This window comes from Dermacentor silvarum, chromosome 1, assembly GCF_013339745.2.
Source record: "Dermacentor silvarum isolate Dsil-2018 chromosome 1, BIME_Dsil_1.4, whole genome shotgun sequence".
Lineage (NCBI taxonomy): Eukaryota > Metazoa > Arthropoda > Arachnida > Ixodida > Ixodidae > Dermacentor > Dermacentor silvarum.
In genome coordinates, this window is record NC_051154.1 from 193,800,763 (window position 1) to 193,818,535 (window position 17,773).

At 41.7% G+C, this 17,773-nt stretch overlaps 1 protein-coding gene across 1 annotated transcript in view; it reads left to right on the forward strand.

Annotated features, from left to right (window-relative positions):
* Positions 1-17,773, forward strand: part of LOC119436592 (folylpolyglutamate synthase, mitochondrial-like) — a 32,919-nt gene that overhangs the window by 6,068 nt on the left and 9,078 nt on the right. The window contains exons 2-9 of the mRNA XM_037703485.2: positions 1,428-1,556; positions 1,630-1,748; positions 5,568-5,679; positions 5,771-5,842; positions 5,928-5,989; positions 10,108-10,288; positions 12,973-13,132; positions 13,209-13,310. Of these exons, the coding sequence (XP_037559413.1) occupies positions 1,428-1,556; positions 1,630-1,748; positions 5,568-5,679; positions 5,771-5,842; positions 5,928-5,989; positions 10,108-10,288; positions 12,973-13,132; positions 13,209-13,310 (937 nt within the window). The remainder of the gene's footprint in view (positions 1-1,427; positions 1,557-1,629; positions 1,749-5,567; positions 5,680-5,770; positions 5,843-5,927; positions 5,990-10,107; positions 10,289-12,972; positions 13,133-13,208; positions 13,311-17,773) is intronic.

Genomic DNA, 17,773 nt, shown 5'->3' on the forward strand with positions numbered 1-17,773 from the left:
TGCTATTATGCCATTAAAGAGTAGAGTGGCAAGTTCAAATTATGTTCAAAATGGCACTCTGGAAGGAATTATGATCACGGTTGCTGGCAATGGAGGTATGGAGCTGATTCCATTCACATGGTGTCTTCGTCTTGAACGAATGAAAATACATGTTGGTCTGGCAGAATTGCACTTTTAAACGATGGTCGACATGAAATGAAATGTAACAGGCAGGAGAGAACAAGATGTGCTACAGCTCGGGGTTGGCAAAAATGATGCTATGGAAAAGACACAAGCGAACTAGTTTTCGTCTGTGAGAGAGTTCAGGCAGGTCAAGAGAACATTTTATTGTAGTGATATTGGCAGTACGAGAATAGATGGCAACAATGAACTGAACGGCTTTGGATAGCTTCAAGTGCAGATCCAAGTGTGAAAGAGTGAGGGTCCCAAATTAAAGAAGCATACTCGAGTTTTTATCTTACTCTTTTTAAATAAGCAGTTTTAAGGAAACAGGAGCTAAAGGAAAACTTTGATACAAAAAATTGTTAATTGTTAATCATTGTTAATCATGTATGCAGTTAATATACACATTCCATGACAGACTGTTATTGATATGGTCACCAAGGTATTTGTAGGAATTTACAGAAGAAAACTGAACATCGTTAAGGGAATAAAAAGTGGTAGTATTGCAGGAAATCCTCATTACTAGTAGTACTAGTAGCTATTGTAGTAAGGACAAAATATGGAAGGAAATTAAGGGTATCATAGCTGTCTCACTTCCGAGTGGACAGCTGAACTGTCCTGCGGCCGTGGGAAAAATACAGGTTAAGAGAAAAGGTAAGCGAGAGGAAAGTTACAATAAAATAGATATAAAGAAACTAAGGGAACATAAGTAAAAATGAGACATAATTATATATACAACTATAAATATAAATATTATCATTTTGCATTCGCTAACGTTCGATTGCATGAAACAGTGAATGCACCACGAAGTAATGCTGTCTAGATCAAACTAAAGCAGAGTACAGTCGTGCGGGTTAGTTATTTAATGAGGTTAGTCATAGTACTTGCATACCATATGTTTGTAATTTTCTGCAACTCTTGATGAGGCAAAGTCAAGGGGAGGGGCGTTAAAAAGAACCCAAGCTAAGCTTGGGTGTTTGGGTACACTTAGTCACTTAGCTTGGCTATTTCTAAAGCTCTCATGTGAATTGCAAGCAGAATAGCTAAGATGCCAGCACTCTAACTGTAATTATGCTGAATATTAGCCACTTTGTTTGCATCTGTCGCAATGATGCGCTATAAATGATTGCAAACATGGTGCAGGTGTGGCAGCGTTTGAACTAGCACCACCTAGGAAACTCTGCAATACATGAGAAAAAAACGTTGTAATCTGTAAAAAGAAAGGAGAATTGAACACCTTCAGCATATTCAAATGTGTTTTTCAGGATGCAGTGTATGCCCTCAATAACCTCCAGAGCAATGAAGCTACTCTGAAAATATCAATGCAACACCCACCCAATGCATTCCTCAAGTCAAGGCGAATGCCTGAGCACCTGCAGGCTGTTGGGCTAAAGGTAGGTTGTGATATGAGCTGATTGTTTTTTTGTGTGCAGGATAAGTGATACAGAGTTGTGCGCATTGACACAGGTATCAGATCTTGATGACCTCAAGATAATCCATGTGGCTGGAACAAAAGGGAAAGGATCAACATGTGCTTTCGCTGAATGTATTCTCAGACAGCATGGCTTTAAAACGGGTCTCTACACGTGAGTGAAAATGTCTACCTATGGTTTGAATAGAAAAACATTTTACACCTTTTGGGGCATATCCTGACCCCAAACAATAATCGTCAAACCGTCTTGTGTTTCCTTTCTTGAAAACTCTGCGCTTACTACTTTCCTGTCAAGAATAGTATGCCACGCTGATAACACACATGCTGTTCGTGACCTGGAAGTACCGAGTGCACAGTGTATTCAAGATGGGTGATTATTGTTTGGGGAAAAGATAAGCTTGTAAGGTTGCAAATTTTTTTCAAGAGCATTATTAGATCTTGCCGTTGAGTGCGGGAGTCGGGGGATGTCGAGGACGGACTTTGGGAAAAGGAGGTTTATTTACATTATTTACAGTGCTAATATACAAAGTAATGAACAGTCATACAGTGATTGACGGCCGGCAGCAAATCGGACGCTGCGGCCCGTGGCAAGAAGAGGAATGTCCCTCTCCTCGAGTTGTCGCTCTTTTAACCTCTTTGGTCTCTCGGAGTCTCTCGGAATTCCTTGGGGTCCATTGAGGGTTCCTCGGGGTCCCTTCATTTTCGGCCAATCGTCGAGCCAGCTCAGGTGTTGTCATTTTCCTCTCCTGGTATTGGCCCGTGCAAGTGCCGTCATATTCGGCCAATGGGGACGCTCTGAGGGCTCCATTGTCCGATGGTTGATTTGCCTCCGGCTTTGCCTCCTCGCCTGGAAGCGCTCAGCTGAAGGAGACGGGATGTTCTCGGAATGACCCTCCACTGCGGCAAAACCACTTTGATCTCGACCAAGGCCTCCTACCTGGAACTGTGCCCGTCTCCTGTTGCACTTTGAGGAAGAGTCAAGCAGGATGAGAGGCAATAGTTAGACGTGAGGTGCGTGAGGGGGGGTGTCGCCAACCTGTCTGACGGGTCCGGTAGCGTGGTTGATGCGCTTCGGCGCACCATAATTGGAATGCGACGGCCTTTTGAGGTGGTGGGGAAACTTGAGTGATTCCGGGAAAGGGTCCGTATGCAACAGCATTCTTTTTGTTTTACCAATATCCCTTCAAATAAATAAATTAATGATTACTGTAGAAATGCTATGAAATCTGTGATGAATGAATATAACCTCAACACATGGCATTTATTTTGCAACAACCATCATAGTACATAGCGGCATCTATATATAACATAACTAGATTATGTTCACATCCCAGTAGTTGTTACACCAAACCGAGCCTGCGCTTGGTGCTTGTACTGATGTTCTAGCCATTGATGAACTATATACAGTGGGCTAATTTTAGGCCCATACCACTGGCCTGCCCATCTTAAGGAACTCTTGCTGTTGTGTCAAGTGAGTTGGAGGGTTGCAAATTGATTACCAAAGTAGTTGCAGCTAATACTGTTTTCAAGGGCTGGACATCTTTCTTGGTTGGCTCTCTGTAAGGTGAGTGGTTCTGCTCGTAGGCATTCAGTATCACATTCTTTTCCCAGGATGGGATTGGGCTCCAGAGACTCTGAGCCTGTGCACACTTCTGGTGTGAGCTGTGCCTATTCCTGCTATATCCAGTGCCGGTGTAATGTAGCAATTCTTTCCGCTCGATTCTTTGCTGGTCTTATCCTCCACTGTTATCCTGACCCAGAATAGTGGCTTACATTCTGCCCTTTACACTTGAAATAATACTGTGGCCACTTCCAATTTGTATAGCATCCTGTGAACAAGCATCACTTCTGATGCACCTGGCAGAGGAGCTTGCTGTTCAGAAGTTTGTGGCCCAGCAAACAGCCCAGCACACATGAGAATTGAAGTGGGGTGCTCAGAAGTGTGTCTATGCAGTCTACCTAACTTCCTTTGTACATGCATTGATACAAAGGCTGACTGCCATTCCTTATGTTTCTCACTCTACAACTGTCTTTAGACATTTGACTTTTATTATATAGTGACTACCGTATTTTCCAGTCCATAAGTCGCACCTTTGTATCAGACGCAACCCCTCAAAATGGCAGTTTTTCTGGAAAAAAAACGTATATAAGTCGCACCGGTGTATAAGACGCACCTGTTCGTTCGGTAAGCAATTTAAAAAAAATACAGTGAAGTTTCACTCCGTGAACGCGGGTCACGCGCAACCGTATGGGTGCCATATATTTGCACTCCAGGCGCATTTCTGTCGTCGTGGTTACAGCGATGTACCGTATAAAGTCCAAGGGCGGTAACATCGTCCGCTCGCGCCTTATGCTGTATTTACGAGTGAAAGCGTGCGACGGTGAGCTGAATCGCGCACAAGGGAGGAAAGCGGGAAGGCAGCGCGGGAGGCAGGGGGGGGTGGGGGGCTTGTACTCTGGTAGCAACTGGCGCGTGCTGTATCTTGACAGCGATCTGCAAATGCGACGACTTCGGGGTCGGTCGACTCGCGGTCGGCACTCGGGAACTCGATCACGAGAAGAACCCGGCACCTCGATATCGCGCACAGAACCTGTAGCAATTAAGTCAACCAGCACGCTTTGCGTGGCGATAACATCGAATCCAATTTTGACGTCAGTTTTCCCGAAGAAAAAAAAATGTACATAAGTCGCGCACTGTTCTATAAGACGCACCGACGAAAAATTCAGAAAAAAACCGCGTCTTATACACCGGAAAATACGGTACTTTGTTGCCAGGGAAGCCTTTGCAGTCTTTACTGCAGAGATGACAGTGTGACTATTGGTTATTTAGCAATCAAGCACTTCTCTTGTAGAAACAAATTGTCTCAAAGCAGTATCTTGTTGTAGGCAGTGCAAACACACTGTGCAGTGTACCATTCCCATGCTGTAGGCATGTATGCTGAGGGCTGTACGTGGCTGGAGCATTGCATTAAGGGAGAGTGAGGGATCATGTGATGGAAATAGGAAAATGCAGGACTGCATGCTCTATATGCAATGTGAGGTGCTGTCAGTGCTGGTCAGCACTAACAGCACCTCTTTTTTTCTGACAAATGCTTTGTGGGTTACTGCATGTTGGTTGTCATTGAGAAATTATTGTAAACTGAAGTAATTAAAGATGTAAATGTAAGAATAATTGGTAGCAAATATCTTCATGTATGAGATTGTATTGCGTCAAAAACATTGATGTAATTAATGCATGCTGAGGGATATAGTACGCTTTCTAAAGAAGGTTGTTCTTAAATAAAATTTTCTGCAAAGCCAGGCATTCAGAAAAAGGAGTGCATTTACTAGAAATATTTTTCGTATCATAGTGTTTTGTGTAATGTTATCTCAAGTCTTGGTTAGATAATAGGGTTTTTCTCTTCCATAAAGTCATTGCTCACTGTTTTGTTTATTGAGAGCTTTGTATAATTTTATATAATTATACAGTATATAATTAATCAATGTATATAATTAAGTGTATAATTTGCTATGGCTTATCATGGTTTCTTGTCTGGAAGTTAATTATTGCTCAAATGAAATACCTGCCCAATAGTATGAAACATACTAGTAACTACAAAATCCTGCCAATAGGAAGCATGTGTGCTTATATTTCACTTGAATGTGCAGCTACGGCAGAAAAACATTAGCACAAGTGGCCAATGACGGGAGCAGAGAAATTGTGGTACGTGGTGCTCTTGTTCCCATGCACACTGGTATCTAAAGTGCCACATGATTCATGTTTCAAAGAGTGGGGGGTGCCTGGCACTCTCGTTTTCGGTGTGCTAGGGCATAACAGTGTCGCTTGCCGCACTTTATCTGATCGGGTGATCGGTCACGTGTGCTAATCTTTTTCCGCTCAGCTGTACCTTGACCTAAAAGAATGGATTACTCAAGTACATTGAATTTCATTTAAGTGAAATTTTACTGTATTTTTGCACTTCTGCTGTGACAGTTCTCCGCATCTTGTGGCAGTTCGAGAAAGGATCAGAATAAATGGGAAACCGCTGTCTGAAGATGCTTTTGCAAAGTACTTCTGGGATGTTTACCACAACTTAAAAGCCAAGGTTCGCCAGTTCCTTCCATTGAGATGCTAAAGTAGTGTGTACTGTTAGCTGTGTTCTGCTAACCTGGCTGAACATTCTTTTACTTGGTTAGGAGGGAGCAAACATTCCAGCCTATTTTCAGTTCTTGACAGTAATGGCATTCAAGGTATTCATCATGGAAAAGGTAAGTGCCCATTGGTGCTGCTCAGTTTCCTGACATGTTACGCACATATTACTGAATTAAGCCCATATTTGAATGTTCCTTTCAGGTTGATGTGTTGGTGCTTGAAGTAGGCGTTGGTGGCGAATACGATTCCACTAATGTAATAAGGTGAGAAATTGTACAGGTAATGATGCAAATGCTGTGACTGTTCCTGTTCTTGCTGCTGCTAGTCTTGAATTCCGATTCGTAAAGTTGAACCCTCCTTTAGTTCGACCAGTTGATAATAAAATATCAAGGGTACAGTCACTCCAAACCTTACATCAGCACACTTAGAGAGAGAGAGAAAACAATTTTTTTATAGGTTATTTAACACATTAGCAGTGCTTCTGAGGCCACTGTTATTTGCTGTAGTAGTTTTTCTTTTTGCTTTGGATGTCAGCCATGTTCCAGTTTTTTTTGCCATGGAAAGTATAAGAATTGAATAGGAAGTGGAGCTTTTGTTTGCAATGAATGTTTTAGTACATGCTCAGATGGTGCAGTGAGGCACTGCTGTAGTTTCTTTTCTTTTCTTTCTTTTTTTCTTTTTTTTATGAACTATACGTTAAGAACTACTTTCAATTTATAAATAACATTTTGTCAGCTGTTATGCAAGCATGAATCACCTACGTTAAAGGGACACTAAAGATAATTTTGTACTTTGTTTATTTGCTTCTGAAAATGGGCATCCAGATTCCCTGCACCATATTTTGTGGGTTCTGTGCATGTTTCTTAAAAATATGGTTTTAAAAAAATTAAAAAAAAAAGCCTGTCAGTACCTCACATGCTCCCTATGATATAGGGGTCAACTTTAAGCAAGGAACTGGTGTTATTTATTACAGTAGGTGGTACCAGACTGATTGCAGCTTAAGTCCCCCGTAGGGGCATTAAATAAGGGGTGGGTTTTTATAAAATTGCGCAAACATTGTGATAAATAATCATTTAACAAAATTGTCTGTGACAAGTTCTATAAACGAAGATGGGCAGGCGGTAGTTCCAGTCTGTCGCGGTTCTGAAGAAAAAGGAGGCAGTGAAGGTGGTGCCAAATCCTGACTGGCAGCTTACCATTGTCGAAGAAAGAAAGGTGTACAATCATTGCATTCTACTGGTGCTAACATATGGGGCAGAAACTTGGAGGTTAACAAAGAAGCTCGAGAACAAGTTAAGGACCGCACAAAGAGCGATGGAACGAAAAATCTTAGGACTAACGTTAAAAGACAGGAAGAGAGCGGTGTGGATCAGAGAACAAACGGGTATAGCTGATATTCTAGTTGACATTAAACGAAAGGAATGGAGCTGGGCAGGCCATGTAATGTGTAGGATGGATAACCGGTGGACCATTAGGGTTACAGAATGGCTACCAAGAGAAGGTAAGCGCAGTCGAGGTCGGCAGAAAACCAGATGGGATGATGAAGTTAGGAAATTTGCAGGCGCAAGTTGGAATACGCTAGCGCAAGACAGGGGTAATTGGAGATCGCAGGGAGAGGCCTTCGTCCTGCAGTGGACATAAATATAGGCTGATGATGATGATGAAGGTACTGGTCTGAACACATGGGCGCGCTAGTTGAAGTGGATGGCTGGTGCGGTGAGATATGCATGCTGCTGCTCTGATGTAAGGTGCTTGATTAAGGGAAGAAAAGAAGGACTTGTGGTACAGGGAAAGACTGCAAATGCGACATCGACGTGAAAGCATTGATAGGCCGGATTCTAATTTCAGAAATTAAACGCTGACGTCATATGAGTATGAGGTATGAATCAATCTAACAGCACAATTTTGGACTGATTCTAATGCGTCGATGAGATATGCTTGTTGCGGGTTCCAGATGGCTGACGCGTATTCTAGTTTCGGCCTAACAAGTGACTTATTATAAGCTAGTAATTTTACATCTGGTGGAACGTTTCATAGGTTCCGTTTTAGAAAGCCTAAGGTTTGTTAGCTGTGGAGATAATGTTGCCTTATCAAGCTCGTGCTGCAAAAAAAGATTAGTGCACATAAAGATGCCTGCACCAAGGTGACTCCGCACATAGTTCTTCAGTTAATTTTTTTCTGAGTGCACACAGATGGCTGAGATTGAGTGTATTTACTACTTACCAAGAGGGATGCCAACTGTCTATCCATTCTAGCATGTACGAATGCAAGCTCTTGTGCTCATTCCTCCATAGTGGGCTTATCATGTATAGCAGATTTAAATTCATTTCCCAGCATGGATTCGAGGCACCACCTAATGCCCAGATTGTATGTATGCATCACAAGAAGATGTACTGAAACGAGCCCTGGCAGAGTTTTGCATGATGCCTTTGATCAGTGCTCCTAAGGGGACTGGTGCCACTGTTTGTTTATTCATGCTTTTTGTTTTTTTAAGTCTTACAGATACAAATATTTCACAAGTGTGCTTTCTATGATAATGGAGTGAAACTAGGTCGCATTGATGTGGACAACTTAAACATGAAGGAAGGAAGTGACCAACAACACGACTGTAATTGACTTGTGACTTGCAGCACTTCATACAAGCACTGACAGAGTCACCAGCTATCTCCTTTCTTGGCGTTTCCTAAATAAATAAAGCTCAGGACTCTGACACATCAGTGTATTAGTGACCTATGCAATGTAATCTGCAACTTACATCCAAAATCAAGGTTCAGTTCACCAAATTTGTGAGCATTATTTCAGTGGTGACTAAGGTGACTAAGTGTGCAATAATGTTAATTTGTGCCTATGGTACACTTTCTGCCAATTTGTTTCATATTCTGTTGTTTTGAACAGCACGCAAGTCTGAGAGCTCTCTGAAAACAGCAATGAGTGCGACGTAATAATTTTGACGTGAATTGAAAAAGTTTCCGTAGTACGTTTACCCCTTTTGACTTCTTTCTTCAATAGTGTATGCCTTTCCTTGAGCGTGACCACAAACATTGCGTGTCAAGTGACTTGTGAAAATGATGCTACTGACATTTTGCTGATGTGTATTGTCTAAGCTTAAGACATAATTAAATCAAAATATTACATGGTGACAGAATAATAATCAGATGCTATGAGTGATTTCCCCATGAGTGATTTTCTCGCCTGAACAATGAATGTCACACTTTGTAGCAGGAATTAATTTTCATATGGTTTGTGCTGTGCACACTGCTAGCTGATGAAGTGTTTGAGAGAGCAGTTCATCTTTAAAGCATAAAAGAGGGATTGTGAAAATTTGTCATTACTCACCAAGTTAAATGTAGCTGGAATAAATGCACTATATCCTACCATGTCAGAACACATAGGTCGGATTTATTGAGAGAATGTGAAAGCAGAAGTTGTAACTAATTTTTCTAGCAGCTTGTTAGAAAGGTCGGATAGCTCCTTGATAGGATAAGTTCATATTGTTGAGCACATTGTTGATGGCAGGTGAGGCAGCATCCAGCTCCACAGCACGTCACGTGACGCTCAGGAAACATTGTATTGGACTGCACATTTCCACTCGGGATACGAGCAGCTTCTGCCCACATGAGTGCAAACCGTGTGGTCTCCTGTCTCTTTTATCACTGAAATGTACTGTGCAAAACCGAGTCCTTGCTGGTCAGTGTTTTGTCTGTGCTGATGCTTGTAAAGGCTCATTCACACTAGGCTGACACGACACTGATTTTGGTCTGCCCACTGTTGGCGACAGTAGTTTACAGGACGGAAAACGCTGTGGCCAACGGTTTAAAGGAAGGAAAACGCTATCGCCAACAGTCGGCAGACCAAAATTGCTGTCGTGTCGGCCTAGTGTGAATGAGCCTTAAGGTGTCAGAATGCTTTGGAAGTAAACAGGTCACTATGATATGCACACACCGACATAAATGATCAAAGACATTTTGCAACTGGCTGCATTGGTGTTGGCTGTAGCTAGTGATTCCTGCGCTGTTCTTGAAATGTTACTGGCTGTGGAGGCATATTTAAATCACTGGCTCTGAAGCACTGCAAGTGAGCCAAGTGTATGCATGTCAAACTTGGGAGATATACAAATAAATTAGGTCAAAATTGCTCAAAGTAGCATGCGAGCGTGAGCCTCATCCCATTATCGGTAATGGCAGCTTTTTCTTCCTGCTGAGCCTTCTTATATTACATAATACTTATATGCATTTTGGGCAAGCCTACCAGCTGTAGCACCGGCATTTCAGTAGTATTTTTTAGAATGAGTGATTGCCAAATTGCCAATTTATACTTATGTTTGCAGCATTACGCAGTAAAATTTATACATTTTGTCTTTGCATGGCTTTTTCTGTTACAGGCACCCTACTGTGGTTGGCATCACATCCTTGGGTTTGGATCATACACGTGTGCTAGGCTCAAGCCTGCAGGAAATTGCTTGGCAAAAAAGTGGCATTTTCAAGAAAGGCTGCCCAGCCTTTTCACTTCCCCAACCAGAGGGTGCATACGAAGTGCTCCAGGAGAGGGCACGGGAGAGGGGGGTGCGTGGTACTATTTTGCCTTCACATAGACCCTGTGGTTGCACCATAGTCCTGCAGTAGCTGCTTACTACACCTTATAGTGGTGACAGAGGTCATTGCAACCATATTTAATTGCTGGCTACAACAGTATTAGCTAACTTAACTTTGGCTGTTTGACTGTCCTGTAGTTAAATGACTGTAAAACTACTTGTCTCCCTACAATTTGTAAATAAAATATACTAGAGTATTTTAATCCTTAAAGGAACAGACAACCGCTCAGAACATGAATTTAAATAACCCCACTGATGGAACGATTGCCTATCGTATTGGCTAAAACGAGCCATGTTTTTCTCATTAAACGTAGATTTGTGTTAATTATTCACTAAAAGTTGCGGAAAATTACTTTTGGCTCCCCACGGGGGGAGCAGCAAAAACATTGAGATGCATAAGCGGCCTATTATGTGACCTTCTATTAATGTATGTGGTTCCTGGTCTTTTTATTAGTGTTGAAATGTAGTACATATATTAGGTTTTTTCTAACTTACAATGTGCAGATAGGCCTTCGTTTGTAGTGAGTAAAAAAGTGGCACTGCCTTTGCCTTCGTCTTCGATCAGTTGGCTTGGCTCATCTGTCAACAGAATAACGACGACGGGCACCAGCCAGCCATGATGTAGGCGTGTACTTGGGGAAAAACGCGGTACAAATATAAGAAAGGTATGTACAACAATGCAAACTTATTGTACCAGCTTTTTATTTTCAAAAGTCGTTGAAAAGGTCAAAATGTAGGTGGTTAACCACATTTGCACTCACTCCTGTGAAAGCAGAACAATGGGTGGCTTTCACAATTGGCGAGGTGGGCTAACGGCATTGCTCTTACTTCTGAGCGTTGCTAGAGGAGGGACTCTCTTTTTTAGAGGCTGCTCAGATTGAGAAATTGTACTTACAAAATATCCATGCGCTTTTGGAAGTAACCGCTGTAGGTGTAAACATTGCCGAGAGTGAGCTTTGTGTTGCGCCATAAAAAGCTAGGTCCTTAAAGATCGGTTGTCAGTCCCTTTAAGAGTAGAAAGTTGAAGCTATGCATATTTGCAGAAGTACAAGCTGCTGAAGGCGCCCTTCAAGCACTGCAGGCAACAGAAAGTAACATATGAGATTTTATGAAAGTCAAAAGCATGGACTCTGTAGAAATGCAGTTCATTTGTGACTGTGGATAAATTTGCCATCAACTACCTTAGCAGTAAAAAGTTTCTTATTAGAAAGTTCAACTCATAGTGCTGTTTAACAACATTACCGGTATCTGGCATGATTCGCTTGTGGTTCCTGTTCTGTCTCATTGTCATGAAATGATTGACCTTAAGTTGGCTCATATCAAATGTTTTATTCTACTCAACAAATGAAAGAGCATATAAGTGGCTTAAATAAAAAATAATTGTATTTTGCAAGCATCATCATCATTGAAGAGCTACATTGAAAGTTCAGTGCAGGCAGTTATGATTTAAGCATATTAACTTGGATGAAATCATATGTGCTAGTATTTTGAGAATTAATGGGAAATGTCTTTAGCTGAGCACGTCTTGCTGGATCATAACTGCAACCTTTAATAAAAACATTCTAGTTCATCCCTGATAAAAAGTAGGAAGGATAGTGTGACAAGCTTGCGAAAGCTTGATGTGCCTGACACTTCCTCCATCTGAGTGATATCCCTGTTTATCAGCAAGTGCTCAACAGCCATATCTTTATGGACCTTTTATCTGTTCTAGTTTCTTGCATGTTCGTGCGTAGGTGTTGATGCTACATTTCTGCTTCTGTGTCCTCATTTTCAAAGAAGTGACCCTGTGTCCTTTTTTCTTTTCTCTCTGTTACAAGCAGCACTTTCCACTTCACCTGTGTGAAACTGGCTAGAGTGGCTAGAAGAACAGTGTCTGTACTTGGCGCTAATGTCATTTTTCAGTCCGTATTGGCTCTTTTAATTATATTGGCTTATAATGTGGCCTTGTTGCCCTTTAGTGTGACTTATGTCTCCTTTGTGCATAACCCTTGTAGTTCCAACACCAGAAACTGAAATGCCTCTTGTGCATTATCACTTCAAAGTGTGATTTGCAATCAGTGTGCAGGCAGTTCATTAGCTTAGTATAGCATTTCATTTTGCATTTAAATTTATGCTGATGGTACATACGTGATGGGTGTGTGAAAGGAAAGCAGTGTAGCCCTCAACAAGAGAGATAGTTCACAGGTTTTTGACCGACTGTGCCTTGAAAATACAAACAATGACAGACATATTTCCTAAGTCTTTCATGTGTTTTCAAGTGTAAAAGTACATAAAATTTTCTGGGTATCCATGTCTCGACTAATGGGCAAGGGCTTCATTACAACTACTACTACTTGGTATGTGAAAGGGAAAAATTGTCATCCACTTGAATGTAGCACGAAGCTACAAAGGAAACCCGTACGGGTTTCTCAGAAAAGAACACGTTCCAGTTGAGGAAAAATTCCTCCTGGTCCGGGATTTTTCCCTTTTTCATGATACTTCCTGCAATTCCAATATACTTAAATTTTTCCCTTTCATGATAACTCCTCCACCTTGTGGGATTCCGCAGAACTGAATTTCCATGCTTGGGGTGTGTTACACTGGGGAAGGGTTCATGGAAACATGGGTTAAATCATTTGCAGTCCTAAATTTTTTTTCATTGCTGCAATCTTACAGTGTTCACTCAGCTTAGCACCACCACTTTTGACATATGAATGCGAGTTACCGCTCCGTCAACTGGGTATACCAGGGGAGCCACAGCAGGCAAATGCATCCCTTGCCCTGCAGTTGTGCAAGACTTGGCTTTCAAAACATTGCTCATCAAGCTCTTCAGCCAGTAAGTAGGGAGAAAGAGGTGCTTAAAAGTGCTTGCTTCTACCCTAGACTTAAATCCACATTTTCTTTTCCTACAGGAAAACACGTAGCAAGAGATGCTGCTCAACGGAAATGGCTACAGGAGCAGAATTTACCTTTTATTGCTGCTCCTTTCCCAATATCAAAGTTAATGGCTAAAGGTGAGTGAGTGTCACATAAAATTTCAGCTTTCTGTCGTGTTTCTTTTTCTCCGAAATTGCTGCACTTTTATGTAGTGAAGCTGCATTGTGTGAAGCATATTTAGAGTTCATGAAAGCAGACAAATGTATTTGAGAGCAGAAAATTTGGGTGGTGAGTAAGTTTGCATTGCTAAGACCCCTTCGTTCACCGTACAGCTAAATTTGCTCATTTCGCACATGCTGTAGAGTTATGTTGGTCATTTTGCACATTTCAGATAATGTATCTTCCAGTGAAGTCGCATTAAAAAAAAAAATTCAGCGGTGCGTTTTATAAAACGGTGCATGCGAATTGTATACTTTTTTTTTTCTCGGAAACATTGTCTTTAAAATCGGATTGGATGCTATGGCCACGCGAAGCGCGCTGGGTTGACTTCATCTGGCAGTTGCTACGGGTTGAGTGCGCACTATGGGGGTACCGGGTTCGTCTCGTGATCAAGTTGCCGTGCAAGAAGGATGGAGCAGCAACGCAAGCAGGGGCACGCCCGACTGCGAGTCAACCGACCCCGAAGTCATTGCATCTACAGATCGCTTTCAAGATATGGCGCGCACCGCTGTGCGAACTGTGCAGTTGCTACAGTGCAAGCCACCACCGCCTCCCTTCCGCGCTGCCTTCCCGCTTTCCTCCCTTGTACGCCATTCACCTCACCGTCGCACGCTTTCACTTGCACTTACAGCATATGGTGCGCGGGGGCGATGTTATCGTCTTTGGACTTTATACGGAACAACATCGTGTCGACCACGATGACAGAAAAGAGCCTGGATCGAGTGTCCATATCATTGCTAACGCAATTATATAGGAATTGCATCTATATGCTTGCACGTGACCCGCGTTCACGAAGTGAACCGTTGCTGTAATTTTTTTTAAAATCACTTACCGAATGAACAGGTGCGTTTTTTACACCGGTGCGGCTTATATATGTTTTCTTTTGGAAAAACTGCCGTTTTGAGGGGGGGGTGCGACTTATGCAGCGGTGCGACTTGTGCGACTTTTAGGCACATTTTGTGCATAAATAACTATGTCATAGCACACATCTTTAGTCGTCATTATTTTAATACGGACATATTTTACGCAAGTTACAGTGACTGACTTTAGGCCTTTTTACAGCCATGCTACATCTACCATTTGCAGTTAATTTCTCCATTTCATAAACGATTCATTGAAAGCTCATCACCTGTTCATGGCGTTCTTTGGCCATTTCTGGCCCTTGCGCCATGTTTTATGGCACAAGGGCCCATACATTATCATCACAAATAACTGAATTACGCTACACTGTGCAGAGAAAAACTTTTAATGTTCACCAAAAGATAATGTTCTGCCTGCTTTCAAAAACATAGTTGGTAAATTTCATTTCACAGCATCAGTTACACTTGTTTGGCAGACATGTACTCAAGTGGGTTAGATAATCAATATTGTCATGCATTTTAGGTGTGTAGATGTCAAGGCACACTTTTATACCTGGATTTAAGTGCTCTCGATCGTTTATCCAAAAAGCAAAGCCCGCATGCCTGTCATAATAAAAGCTAAGGGTGTTTCGATCAGTGTTCAATGCCATCCTACATGTTATCCTTTATGACCCTACAGGATCTTATAACAGTGCCAACTGCCCAGTTTATGCTGGGTGCCATAACCGATTGATTGCTTTGTTTTTTAATGCGAAAGCGTCAAATGGCCCATTGAGTGAAAAATCCGGCAGCATCTATAGCAGCAAAACTTCCATTGACTGCGACACCACGTCATGAGCCCGCCTCGCGCTTGCTGGCTGAGTGGGTGAAAGGGAACACCTGCTGCTGTGGTATTGCGCAAGGGGAGAGGGCACAGCCGTAACGCCATGTCACCCTCACTCTAAGAAGCCTGTTTTATTCGTGCAAGCTCTCGCCTGTGTTCTAACTGCGCCTCGGTGAAGCCAAATCAAAACGCGCCAAGCGTATCAGCGCGCTCGCTTGCCCGCGAGGAGTTCATAGCTAGAAGGACCGCTCAGCGGCGTTCAATTGGACAACAATGCTTCCGCATTCACAACTCAAAAAGGTCTTAGGTGTCCTCTGATTTTTTCTAATTTCTGCGATGGAAATAGGGGCTTCGGTTTTTGGAAACACAATTGAGACAGCTGCTATATAAAAGTGTGCAGTGACATTTTAAAAAACATTTAAATTTTGTTTGGAGCCTGGAAAAATGAACCATGGATATAATTTAATTGGGTGTTTCTTGGCACGCTCTACAAGTTTTCATATATAACGTTTGAAAGCTGTAATACGAATACTTAAAAATTTGCGTAATTGATCTTGGCTAACTAGCTACCTCATCACACTTCACATAATATCCCAAGTAACTCAGGATGACTATGGGTAATGTGCCGTTGGTGTCATTTGCCTAAGATTTCCTACCACATTTTTTTTTAAAGCCTTGGTGCAAGTCACATGAAACACTTGGTAAACTTCATGTAGTTTCTTTGCATGGAATAGGCGTGATCAAAGAAATGAGTCCCGGAAAGGTTATTTAGGAGCATAACTTCCAATGCATTTGTGGACAGCAAGCAGTAGCATGCTTCTGGATGCATATACATAGTAAAATAGGCTTCTGCTAAGCCAAATCTAAAAGGACCACGAAAAGTCATTCAGCTGAACAGGATAATCCCACAACACATGCCTGAATTATCTGAATGGCTGTTACAAGGAAGAAATGATTGAAATTAATTCAGAAGACAAATACAGAGAACAAGCATTTATTTAATTCCTTGGGTGAAGTAGCTGCCCTGCAAGCAGCAACAAACCAGAAGACCAATATCTTGCAAAAATGGCAGAGCCAGCTGTTGCTGCTGTGAATATCCAAGCCTAAACTCCTGGCATTTCCTTGGCCTTTAAGATGGCCTCGTTGACAGGCAGACCATTACTATGTGCCACAGTCTTTGTGATGGCAGTATGAGGAACTCTTGGAATCATGGCTGTTGTGATTTTCTGTATTGTCAACCCGCAAGGCATGGTGCCTAACCAACACGTGCAACTAAAGTGATTTGTTGCATGCAAAACTTTTCTACATTGCATCTATGAAGAACCAGTGAAGCATGTCAGAAGCATCTAGCATATTCTGAGGTTCAGCCTAATTGAGTTTGACTTACTTGGAGACTACTTTATACGTGTGTATTGTGTTGCATTGTGTATTGCATAGGTAATTTCATAAAATCTTTTACTTTGACACTCCAAAGCAAGCATGATTAGCTGAAAAATTGGTCAGGCATTTGGGCCCAGTTATGCTTGCCATCGTGGAACATGCTGCCTAGCTCAGATAAGTAGTATTCATATTATGTTGCAGTTGGAACTGTTAACCTATGCCACGGTGTAAGATACTATTTTTAGGCAATGACAGGATGCGTTTCACAGCTGCCAGATAAAGTCCTCTACCACCAAGGCATGTCACCAAATGACTCGTTGATCAAAGGCTTACAGCAGGCGCACTTTCCATGCTTCTCAATGAAAAACATGCTGGCTTTTCAAGCTGGTTTTGTGCGTTCTGCATACTTCAGAATTTTTCATGTGCAGCAGGCACCTTTCTTATGCAAAGCTTTTTCAAGAATTCTAATATTGTGGCTTTATGGCTTAACGGGGAAGCTTTAGCTCGGGGGCGGACTCAAATTTTCCTATTCAAATACATGCATAACACAGAAATGCTTTTATGAAACAACCAGTCGACTGATTTGAATAAAATGTGTTGCATTCAAAAGAGAATGTTAAATTCTAGCAATTTCAGGAAGCAGAATTTCGATTTAGGACCTCGAATCATTTACAAAAATTGTCAAAAATTGTTAAAGAAAATAGAAGTACTAAGCTTACAAATCCATAACTCTGCACAAAAGACAGAGATCACAGTTCTGTAAACTGCATCTGTTAGAGCACCTCAAGCGGACAACCGATATTAAATTTACAGCTTATGTGAAATTGCTACAATTATTATGAGGGTTTTTCGTACTATTTTCTATTTTCACTAATTAGTGGTATATTTGAGAGCAGTCTATATAATACATAAATTTTGTCCCTGTTAGTAATAAAAGTTGGTTATACACCAGTTTTGTCCCAATGCCCAGTTTTACCTTCCCTGCCACTTTTACCAAGGTATACTCTTCTACTCTTTAAGGCCTGCACGTGGAATGACACAAAAGCTCCAAGGTAGACGCTGAAAGTGTAAAGAGAGGAAAGTGCATTAAGGAGAAAACAAGCAATTAAATATCTCCTTTAGATGTACATTAGTTCTATAAGCTGAAAATGTTTATCATATTCCTTGCATCGTCACACTCTTAAAAAGGGGCCCTGAAACACTTTTCTAACTAACTATCACTGTTAAATTACGTCGCCTCGTGAATCTCCTGCTGCAAAAATTTTAAAAGTCTTTCAAGCGCAAGTAAAGTTAGACGTAGTTACTGGACCGATGAGCA